This window comes from Rattus norvegicus, chromosome 1 (genome assembly GCF_021556685.1).
Source record: "Rattus norvegicus strain SHRSP/BbbUtx chromosome 1, alternate assembly SHRSP_T2T, whole genome shotgun sequence".
Lineage (NCBI taxonomy): Eukaryota > Metazoa > Chordata > Mammalia > Rodentia > Muridae > Rattus > Rattus norvegicus.
In genome coordinates, this window is record NC_141534.1 from 56,137,891 (window position 1) to 56,149,350 (window position 11,460).

An 11,460-nucleotide genomic window follows, 5' to 3' on the forward strand; every position below is an offset into this window, starting at 1 on the left:
AGGGACAGTTTATGGAACATATATCCTGGGACTGATTGGTCAGGGACACATGTCACACAGGGGAGTAGAGACTGCAACCCTATTTCCAAGGACTGCAGTATGAAAGGCAAAACCACAGAAGCTCTTAGCAACTAAGAGCTCATACACAGGTGCCGAAAGTCTTCCCAGGCAGTTGGGTGGTTGGTTCGGGTCCAAGGTTATTGTTACTAGCATACAAAGCAATTCTAACTGAACTTAACTATGATTGGCCCTAAAGGAGGGCACAGGTTAGGGTAATTTCCAGGAACAACAGACCACACAACTTAGTGCGATATGCAGTTAATGATTAGCTGGGCATGAGAAAGGTCCTCTGTAATAATGTAAGATGGCTGGCGACAGGTATTAAAGTGGATAGAGTAATGTCAGAAAGGCAGCAGCCACCTCCGTCTTAAAGAGAAGATTATACACACACACACACACACACACACACACACACACACGCGTGTGTGTGTATATAATTAATATATATATATGTATCTGTAGTTTATTCTTAAACCCATAGTTGAAATGCAAAAGGGACCCATGGAAGGTAGACATAAGGATTTTAAAGCAGGAGGCACAGCAAACCTTCAAACAGAGAACTAAGGACAGCAAACCATCCTACAGGCTTTGATTTCTAAAAGCCTAAAGGCTCCCCATAGCCAACCTAAGCCAGAGCCTTGGAGTCCTTCCCAACCATGCAAGGACAGGTCCTATTGTGACCTCATGAGGAGCGAGTGTGAGGCGGTCCAGCCAACAGATGTTAAGCTGTAGCCAGGCCTGGATTTCCTTGAGTGCGTTTAGAGGAGTGGTGGAGTGGAGACTTTGGTGATTTTGGTGGATCTAGTGAGCAGTGTGTGGATTTTGCATTTGATTGATTTGTGTGTAGCTTGTGTATGAGTGTCTAGGTCAGTGTTTGTGTGGACAGTTGCTTTTGTGTGTGTGTGTGTGTGTGTGTGTGTGTGTGTGTGTGTGTGTGTGTGTGTGTTGGTATTCTTGGTGGTGACTGTGAGTGCATCTGTGAGTGTGGGTGTGTGTGTGTGCCCAACTGTGTGTGAGTGTCTGTTGTGCCCTCTTGGTGCACTAGTTGTAGGTGTGAGAACACCTGTGTGAGGAAAAGTTTTGAGGCCGGCAGTCAGCTTGGCCATTGTTTCTAAGGTAAGCATATTTTGGTTTAAGTTTATTTGTTTATTCACTTTACATCCCAATCATAGCCTCTCCCTCTCTCCTCTCCTCCTACTCCCGGCTCACATGCCCCTCTTCCTATAATTCCCTTCCCTTCTCAGAGAAGTGGGCAACCCCTTGGGTATCACTCTGCCCTGAAACATCAATTCCTAGCAGGACTTAGTTTATCCTCACCCAGAAAAAACAGCCCATGTAGGGGAAAGGGATCCGAAGGCAGGCAACAGAGTAAGAGACAAGCTCTGCTCCAATTGTTAGGAGCAGAAGACATATTAAGTCCTGTGTGCAAGTCATAGAATATAATTAACAATGCTCTGTCCCATGGGCTGGGTCTCAAGTTGGGCCGATCATTAGTTGGACTTTCCTTCAATCTCTGCTCCACCTTTATCCCTAAACATCTTATAAGTAAGACAAGTTTTGGGTTGAAGGTTTTGTGGGTTGGTTAGTGTCCCCCTTCCCCTAGTGAAAATCCTTTCTACCTACAGGACATGGGTATGTCAGTCTCTCCAACCCCAGCTGCTAGTAGGCTCAGCTAGCATCACTCTAAGAGACTCCCTGGAGCCTCCCACCCCCAGTCTCCTTCATGCCAGAGATGCATTGCCCAAACCCAGCCTTCTCCTTTCTCCTTCCTCTGTGCCCTGCCCTGTTCTTGTCCCCAATCCTCTCCCCATCAGTTCCCTCCCTCCACTCAACTTTTTGAATTTCCCTTTTGAATGAGATTCAAGTATCCTGCCTTGAGTCATCCTTATTTAGCTTTTTTGGGTCTGTTGATTATAGCATGGTTATCCTGCACTTTGTAGCTAATATCCATTTATAAGTGTATACATACTAGGTTTGTCCTTCTGGGTCTGGGTTACGTCACTCCGGATGACATGTTCAGTTTCTAATCATTGGTGTTCAAGTTTCACAGTGTCCTCCTTTTAATAGCTGAGTAATATTCCATTGTGTAAATGAACCACATTTTCTTATCCATTCTTCATTGAGGGACATCTGGGTTGTTTCAAGTTTCTGGCTGTTATGAATAAGGCTGTTATGAATACAGTTGAGGAAGTTGCCTGTGGTATGGTGAAACATCTTTTGGGTATATGCCTGGGAGTGGTATAGGTGGGTCTTGAGTTAGAACTATTCCCGATTTTCTAAGAAACGGCCAAATTGATTTCCAGAGTGGTTGTGCAAGTTGGTACTCCCAGCAACAATGGAAGAGTGTTCTTCTTGCTCCATATCCTCAACAGCATGTGATGTCACTTGAGTTTTAGATCTTACACATTCTGATGGGTGTAAAATGGAATTTCAGAGTCATTTTGATTTGTATTTCGTTGATGACTAAGTACGTTGAACTTTTCTTTAAGTGCTTCTCAGCCTTTAGAGATTCCTCACTTGAGAATTCTCTGGCTCTGTGCCCCTTTTCAATTGGGTTGTTTGCATTCACAATGTCTAGCTTCTTGGCTCCTTTATGTATTTTGGATATTAGCCCTCTGTCAGATGTAGGATCATGCAGATCTTTCCACACTCTTTAGGCTGTTGTTTTGTCCTAAAGACAGTGTCCTCTACACTTCAGATTTCAGTTTCATGAGGTCCCATTGTTGATCTTAGTATCTGAGCCATTGGTGTTGTGTTCAGGAAGTTGTCTCCTGAACCAATGAGTTCTCAATACTATTTGTATTACATTTAGTGTGTCTGATTTTATGTTGAGGTCTTTGATCTACTTCATAATCCAAAATTAAAATTATACAGTTGACAGTTTTTATATTAGTTTTAAAGATCAGAACATTTTCCCTTGAGTTTTGCTAGTTAACTACTGAACTATCTCCCTAGCCTGGGGATATTGGAGGGTTTGGGTTTAGACTTGGGTTTGGGATTTTTCTTTGTTTATTTTCCTAAGGTTAGGTTTTCTGCTTAGCCCTGAGTACCCTGGAACTTTCTCTATAGACCAGGCAGGCCTCAAACTCAGAGATCTTCCTGCCTCTGCCTCCTGAGTGCTGTGAGGAAAGGTATGGACCATCACGACCCAGGGATTATTTGAGTTTTAACCTTTTATGCTTCTGATTTTATTTTCTGGTTTTCTTTGCTTGGATTGTTTTTGGCTTTCAGAGTTGTTGAGGTTTTTTTTTTACTTCTTTTGTTTTTCTTATGTTTACAATTTGGAGAATTTTGTGCTAGTGTTGGTTTCAATCTTGTATCTGTTGAGACCTGTTTTGTGACTAATTATATGGTCAGTTAGGGGGAAGGTAACTTGAGGTACTGAGAAGAAGGTATATTCTTTTGTTTTACGATGAAATATTCTATAAATATCTGTTAAATCCATTTGGTTCCTAAACTTCTGTCAGACTAGCTATGTCTCTGTTTAGTTTCTGTTTCCATGATCTGTCCATTGATGAGAGTGGGGTGTTGAAGTCTCCCATGATTATTGTGTGAGGTGCAATGTGTGCTTTGAGCTTGACTAAGTATACTTTTATGAATGTAGGTGCCCTTGCATTTGAAGCAGAGATATTCAGGATTGAGAGTTCATCTTGGTGGATTTTTCCATTGATGAATATGAAAGTTTTTTGATAACTTTTGGTTGAAAGTCAATTTTGTTAGACGTTAGAATGGCGACTCCAGCTTGTTCCTTGGGACCATCTGCTTGGAAAATTGTTTTCCAGACTTTTACTCTGAGGTAGAGGCTGTCTTTGACACTGAGGTATGTTTCCTCTATGCAGCAAAATTCTGGGTAGTCTTTTACATGTCCAGTCTGTTGGACTATGTCTTTTTATTGGGGAATTGAGTCCATTGCTGGTACGAGATATTAAGGAATAGTGATTGCTGTCCCCTGTTGCTTTCGTTGCTAGAGGTGGAATTATGTTTGTGTGGCTCTCTTTTGTGTGTGTTGCAAGGGGATTACGTTCTTCCTTTTTCTAAGGGGTCGTTTCGCTCCTTGTGTTGGAGTTTTCCATCTGTTATCCTTTTTAGGGATGGATTTGTGGAAAGATATTGTGTAAATTTGGTTTTGCCATGTAATATCTTCTTTTCTCCAGCTATCGTAGTTGAGAAGTTTGCTGGATACAGTAACCTGGTCTGGCATTTGTGTTCTCTTAGGGTCTGTTTGACATCTGCCCAGGATCTTCTGGCTTTCAAGGTCTCTGGTGAGGAGTCTGCGGCAATTCTGATAGGTCTGCCTTTATATGTTACGTGACCTTTTACCCTTACTGCTTTTAATATTCTGTCTTTGTTTTGTGCATTTGGTGTTTCTTTTGTGGTCCAATCTATTTGGAGTTCTCTAGGCTTCCTGGATGTTTATGGGCATCTTTTATTTTAGGTTAGGGGAGTTACCTTCAATAATTTTTTGAAGATATTTACTGGCCCTTTAAGTTGGAATCTTTCTCTCTTCCATCTCTATTATCCTTAGGTTGCTGCAATTTTCAATTGCCAACTGGTTGTCTCTGGTGTTATCTGGTCTTGCTGACGATAACAGTGGCTTGACCCTCCTGTAAGCCTGTGTATCAGCAATCCTGGAGACTGGCTTTCACACGGTCATTTCTGGGTACAGAGAGCTTTGGGACTGGCTCAGCTCTGGTTGGAGGCAGGAATTGAAAGGGTTCTATCCCAGACTGCTCCTGGGTTGGTGTGTCCTGAGGGCTTCAGGCAGGACCCTTGGAGCAGAACTGATGGTCTTAGAACTGCTCTCTAGTGTGTCTTCGCCCCTTGTGAATGGCTTTCAATTCTTGCACAGGGAGAGACTGCCTGACTGCTCCTAGGATCCTGGGTGCACAGGGCTCTAGGCAGGTTCCTCTTCTGCCAGGAACGTGAGGAGAATTGGTGGCCTCCCCCATGCTCCCAGAATTCTCCTCACTTCTGAGAGTCCAGCTGTCTCCCCCATGGGATTTGGGTACCTCTCATAGGACTCTTTATGCATGGGAGTTTTGGTTATTGCTGTTTTTACTCTAACTGGGGATTTGAGTTTGTGATTATTTGTGGTTTTTAAATCTTACATAAATTCTTGGAGAATTTCGTACTTCCATTGAATGTATTTGGATCCTCTTCACTCCCTGCATCCTTCACCAACTCCTCCCATATCCATCTTCACAGTCACTTGCCACAACCCACAAATTCATGGTTTTTTTAATAACCTGGTGTCCTGTGTTCCTGAGTGTGGGGAATGACTCTCTTCCCTATGTGTCGTCAACTGTCAATGTTCCCTCTCTGGGTTAGTCATGCAGGACTGCTTGATTTTGTGGAGATCTGATGCAGGCAGTCACAGCTGTTGGGAGTTTATGAATGAGGTGGTCTTGTGTTGAGAAGATATTTTGATATGTCTCTTCCCAACCCCAGGATCTTACAATTTCTCTGCCCTTGTTTTCCATTATAATCCCTGAGCCATGGAGGGAGGGAGGGAGGGAATGTGGACACACCCCCCACACCTGTTTCGCCTGAGTACTTTGTCAACAGGTATTCTCCAGTCTTTTAGCAGCTATGAGTTTCTGTGCTATTGCACCAAGAACTTTCTCTGAGATATGAGAGTTGTACTATTAAATCTGAAGACTTCTTGCAAGGATGTGCATATGAGTAAGAACATGCTGTGTTATTTTGAGTCTGGGTGAGCTCACTTAGTGTAACCTTGTCTAGCTCCAAGCATTTAGTTGGAAACTTGATAATTTCAGTTTCTTTTACATCTGAATTACATTCCACTGTGTGTAGGTACCACACTCGCATTAGTCATTCATCAGCTGGATGGATACCTAGGCTGTCTACATTCCCTGCACCGTGAACAAATGAAACAGTAGTGAACATGGATGAACAAGTGTCTTTGCAGCAGGAAATATTGTTCCTTGAGTATATCCCAGGAATGGCGTAGCTGTATCAGGTGGCACACCTATTTCTAGTTTTCTGAGGAACCCCCACACTCTACAGTGGCCACCTCAGTTTATAGCCTCCCACGGACACTGTGCATGAGGGTCTCCATCCCCCACATCCACCCCAGCATTGTTGCCTTTGCCATTCTGATTAGAATAAGATGAAGTCTCAAACTAGTTTTAGTTTTCATCTCCCTAATGGCCCAAGATGGTGAACATATACATATATATTTCTTAGCCATACATTCCTTAGCCATGCATGACTTGTGAGAAAAACCCTTTGAAGACCCCTATCTCAATTAATCCCAATTATTCACTGGGACGTTCCCTTAGAGTTGTCTCTTTATTACTTTCTATATTCTAGGAGTTTTGATGAGTGCGTTCTATTTTGTTTTAATCTCTAGGTATTTAGCTTTTATGTAGTTTTGCTTGTTTGGAGGTTGATTTTGTTTCATTTCATTTTCTGTAGCTTGGGTTTTCTAACTGTTAATAGTTTTAATTCCTTTGATTGTTCGTATATTTCGTTGTACATTTTTTTTTCTTACACGATCAGTGATGTTGATTCTTAGTGTGGCTGAGCTGTGCTCCTCCCTCCTAGTGACTAGTATGTAGTTTTTTACTTAGGATTTCCTTGGCTTTGTACGTTGTTTTACTTTTGAGGGTTTCTATTGTTGTTTTGGTTGGTTTTAGTTTTCTGTTTTTCTTATTTTTCACTATTTTACTTTCCATCTTAGCTCTCTTTCTTCCCTTTATTTCTTTTTCCTTCCTCTTAGGTAGCATTTATACTCTGTTACCTCCAATGAGCTTCCGGAGCAAACGGGAGTCAGAAAGGCTCCGATCTCAGGGCAGCTCTTGCACAGAGAGTTTCTGCTCTCAATATTTGGTTTTGAATACCATCGGCCATGGTTTCCACGCGGCCGTGAAGTTGGCCGTGCACCGCCTCACAGGTACCCCTGTGGCTGTCAAAATGCTCCTCAAGAGACAACAGTGGTGCCAGCAGGTCACATCTGAGGTAGAAATCATGATGAGGATCAACCACCCAAATATTGTATCTCTCATACAAGTCATTGACACTGAAAAGATAACATACCTCATCATGGAGTTGGCCAAGGGGAACCAGCTTTATTCTCGCATCAAAGAGGCTGGCCATCTGCAGGAGGATGAAGCACGGGGCATATTCAGACAATTATTAAGTGCTGTGGGATACTGCCATGAAGAAGGCATTATACACCGGGACCTTAAACCCGATAACATACTAGTCGATACCAAGGGAAGAATTAAAATCGTTGATTTTGGCTCTGCCACTCAAGTGCGGCCTGGGCAAAAGTTGAGAACGCACTATGGGACTTATGCATTTTCTGCTCCTGAGCTGTTCCTCGGGAAATTTTATGAGGGCCCCAAGGTCGACGTGTGGGCCCTAGGAGTAATTCTTTATTATATGACAGTTGGAAAACTCCCATTTGAGGCTGTCGGGCTACCACTACTCCGAAGGCAGGTTGTGTTAGGGACTTATGCTGAACCACTTGGCCTGTCAGAAGAGCTACAAGACCTGCTGAGTCTTTTAATGAAAGTGAATTCCCAGCAGAGGCCCACAATTCCTGACCTTTTGACTCATCCCTGGCTTAAGATAGACTCAGAGGGGTTCCCACAACCTTGTAAGGAACTCATCCCCCTCAGGCCAGACCCAGCCATTCTTAGAGCAATGCAGGACATTGGATTTGAAGCCCAAGAGGTTAAAGACTCCCTCGATCAGAAGAAATTCAACCAAAGTATGGCTTGTTACTACTTTTTGGAAAAGCAGGCTCTTCAAGAGTGTGACATCCCAACCCGGCCTCATCCATGCATGACCCCATTCCCGACCCTTGATTACCCTGCTACTTCAGTGCGAGGGCTCAGAAGGCGAGGAAGCGAGCCCAGATGGCTCGGGTCATCCTCTGATAGTCAAGGTTCTGACCTCGGCCAGACAGCTAGTCATGGATTAGTCAAGAGGGCCAGTTGGCCTGGCAGTCTTCTCTGCAGGCCACATCAGATAACACCCACAGTGGAGCTAACCCACAGAATTTCTATTAGTGACCCCTGCTTTTATTCAGTGCACAGCAAAGGCAAGAAGACCATCAACACTAAAAGCACAGAAGACAAATCCAGTGCCTCAGCAGAGGTTAAGCCTGTCGCAAGCAGGCCCTGGCCCAAAAGATTTAGGGGGTGGCTCAAGAACATCCGAAATGGCCTGATGAACCTGTGTTGCTGCATTCCGTCCAGAAAAAAACCTCCCCTGGGGCACAACAGAGTTGTTCCCCAGAAATGAAGAACATAGAAGGAATCCAGAGAGCAAGCATCCAACACTGCCCAGGTACATTGCTGTATTTGTATCTATTTTGCTCATGTCTGAGTCAACTGGCAGGTTATCATAGTGTGTATGTCTATGGGATGATGCACGGGGAAGCTAGGTCTAAAACACCGTGGGACGATGGTTAAGTCTAAGCTACCAGCACATCTGTCATTGCCGACAGTAACTCCCATGTTTATCCTGCTCATGGGAATACTAAAATACATTCAACTAGAAAGAGACAGCAGGATACTGACCAATGTAGGAGGATAAAGTTGGAGAAGGAAGAGAAGGAGATGCTGAGGGAGGAGAGGGTGGTATGGGGTGGAGGCTAGGAGATGAGGGGAAGAGGTTCAGAGAAGCTTGGAGAGCAGCTTGGAACAGGGTGACCACAGCTGGAGAGATGCCCTGTCCAGCAGAGGTCCCAGAGTCCCTCTCACATGTGTCATTGCCTTTTAGAAGATCACTAGAGGATGCCGGATGCTGCATCTCTGCAGTCCCAGTGTTGAAGAGGACCCACGTGTGGACACGGACCTGCAGAAGGGAGCGCTGTGAGAGCTGTCACGTTCCAGGTCAGCTGTCGAAGGATGAAAGCAAATGAAGAGATGCCAGGTGGCAAGAGAGCACCTCAAAGGCATCACTCTTCCTGGTGGAGGTTGAAAACCAGTCCAAAGCTGGTAAAGACCAGAGCCCTTTTGCCGACCAGGGTCACATCACACACCTCCTCTTGGCACAAGTTCTCGCCTCACTCTTAGTGGAGGATATACGGCTTCTTGATGTGTTTATCTGACTCTGAGAATAAAATAGCTGTTTGTGAAAGATGACCTCGTAGATTTTTCTGCATCTTCTTCACATAGGAAAATTGGCCCTGTGGCATTCCAAGGCCCCAGGAAGAATAACTTCGTGCCTCAAACCATCAAATTAAAAGTGCCTTGGAAGGGACCAAGCTCTAATGTACCTGAATGGGGAAAGTGTAGGAAGTGTAGAAGCTCAAATCTAAGGACAGCATCATATTCTACATGCTTTGATTTCTAAAAGCCTAATGGCAGTCTTTATAGCCCACCTGAGCTGGGTCAGGATAGGTCCTGCTATTAACTCATGAGGAGTGACTGTGAGGCAGTCCAGTCAACAGATGTAAACTGCGGCTAGGCCTGGATCTTTGAATGAGTTGAGAAGAGTCGTAGAGTGGAGACCTCGGTGATTTTGTTGTATCTAGCGAGCAGTGTATGGATTTTGCTTTTGATTGGTTTGTGTGTGAGCTTCTGTATGTGTGTTTAGATCAGTGTGTGTTTGGGAGGAGGGTGGCTTGTGTATGTGGGGGGGGGCACGCATGTGTGTATATGTGTGTGTGTTTTCTTTTACCTTTACTTGAATGTGTGAGTACCTGTTTGTGTGTGTATACATGTGTGTATGTGTGTTTCTGTAGGTATTCCTGTGGATGACTGTGAGTACATCTGTGTGTGTGTGTGTGTGTGTGTGTGTGTGTGTGTGTGTGTGTGTGTGAGTGTCTGTGCCTTGTATGTCTACTAGTTGTTGGTGTGAGAACACCTGTGTGAGGAAAAGTGTTAAGGCCATCAGTCACCTTGGCCATTGTTTCTAAGGTAAGCGTCTCCCTTATGTTTTTCAAGTTTATTTATTTGTTTATTCACTTTACATCCAAATCATAGTCTCTCCCTCTCTCCTCTTCTCCTAGACCCACCTCACATGCCTCTCTTTCCCTAAGTCCCTTCTTTTCTCAGAAAAGGAGAGCCCAGCTTCTTGGGTATCACCCTGCCCTGGGGCATCTAGTCCTACCAGGAATAAGCATATCCTCACCCACAGAAAATGCTGCCCATCTAGGGGAAAGGGATCAAAGGCAGGCAACATTGCAAGCGAGCCTCTGCTCTAATTGTTGAGAAACCTACCTGAAGAGGAGCTGCACATCTGCTACAAATATGTAGGAGGCCTAGGTTTAGCCCCCGCATGCTGTTTGGTCGGTGGTTCAATCTCTGTGAGCCCTCATGCGCCCAAGTTGGTTGACTCTGTGGTTCTTCTTGTGGTGTCCTTGTCCCTCTGACTTTCTCAATTCTACTTCGTTTTTCCACAAGACTCCTCAAGCTCCCCCTAACATTTTTTTTTCTTTTTTTTCAGAGCTGGGGACTGAACCCAGGGCCTTGCACTTGCTAGGCAAGCGCTCTACCACTGAACTAAATCCCCAACTCTCCCCCTAACATTTACCTCTAGGTCTCTACATCTGTTACCATCAGGTGCTGGAGGAAGCCTGGCAGAAGACAGTTACATCAGGTCCTGTCTGCAATTCCTAGACTATCTTTAATAGTGCTCTCTCCCATGGGGTGCATCTCAAGGTCACTGCTTGGACTTTCCCTCAATCTCTGCTCCATCTTTATCCCTGAACATCTTGCACTTGGGACAAATTTGGGGTTAAAGCTTTTATGGATTGGTTACTGTCTCCCTCCCATACTGGAAATCCTGCCTGCCTACAGAAGTCCACTTCAGTCTCTCCAACCCCAACTGCTAGTAGTCTCATCACTCTCGTAGACTCCCTTGAGCTTTCTGAAAGAAAGAAAGAAAGAAAGAAAGAAAGAAAGAAAGAAAGAAAGAAAGAAAGGAAGGAGGAAAAGGAAACAAGCACACAGAAAGAGGGGGAGGTGGAAGAGTGGAAGGACAGGGATAGGGAGAGGGAGAGAGAGGGGCAGAGAGAGAGAGAGACAGAGAGATACAGAGAGAGACACAGAGGGAGAGAGAGACAGAGAGACAGAGAGAGACAGAGACAGAGACAGAAACAGAGAGAGAGACAGAGTAGATGGATAGATGCTGCTGTAGTGAACTTAATCCCTTTAAAGTAGGCCTTCTTCTGGAGATAGTAACACCAGTCAGCCTGCTTGGAGTTTTGCCTTTCAGTGTCTTACAGCTTGTTACCCAGCAACTAAGTATAAATAAGAACCACAGGGCAGGGAACTCAAACCTGTGAGGCCTGCCCTTAATTCTAACAACTCCCACGCCTGAGCCTAGCACAACTTGTCTCCTCGAGGCTCAGCGTAGCTATCTGTGACATAGCTGGTTCTTTTCCAGTGATGATGTCTTGTCTTGACACCAGTGCCTCCA

The 11,460-nt window shown here is 44.5% G+C and overlaps 1 protein-coding gene across 2 annotated transcripts; it reads left to right on the plus strand.

Annotated features, from left to right (window-relative positions):
* The first annotated feature begins 314 nt into the window (after positions 1–314).
* LOC148006994 (sperm motility kinase 2B-like) lies at positions 315–9,179 on the plus strand. Of its 2 annotated transcripts, XM_087598705.1 has the most exons (3): positions 315–1,176; positions 6,803–8,379; positions 8,815–9,179. In XM_087598705.1, exon 2 carries the CDS (start codon positions 6,829–6,831, stop codon positions 8,332–8,334), a length of 1,506 nt encoding a protein of 501 aa, XP_087454831.1. In that variant the 5' UTR covers positions 315–1,176; positions 6,803–6,828; the 3' UTR covers positions 8,335–8,379; positions 8,815–9,179. The 2 variants fall into 2 exon arrangements, with proteins under 2 accessions (XP_087454831.1, XP_087454832.1); XM_087598706.1 differs by lacking the exon at positions 315–1,176 and having other exon boundaries at positions 6,738–8,379.
* Positions 9,180–11,460: the final 2,281 nt, after the last annotated feature.

What these genes read in the sequence shown, in the direction of transcription:
- LOC148006994 (XM_087598705.1), top strand. Translation starts at nt 6,829, where the DNA reads ATGAGCTTCCGGAGCAAACGGGAGTCAGAAAGGCTCCGATCTCAGGGC.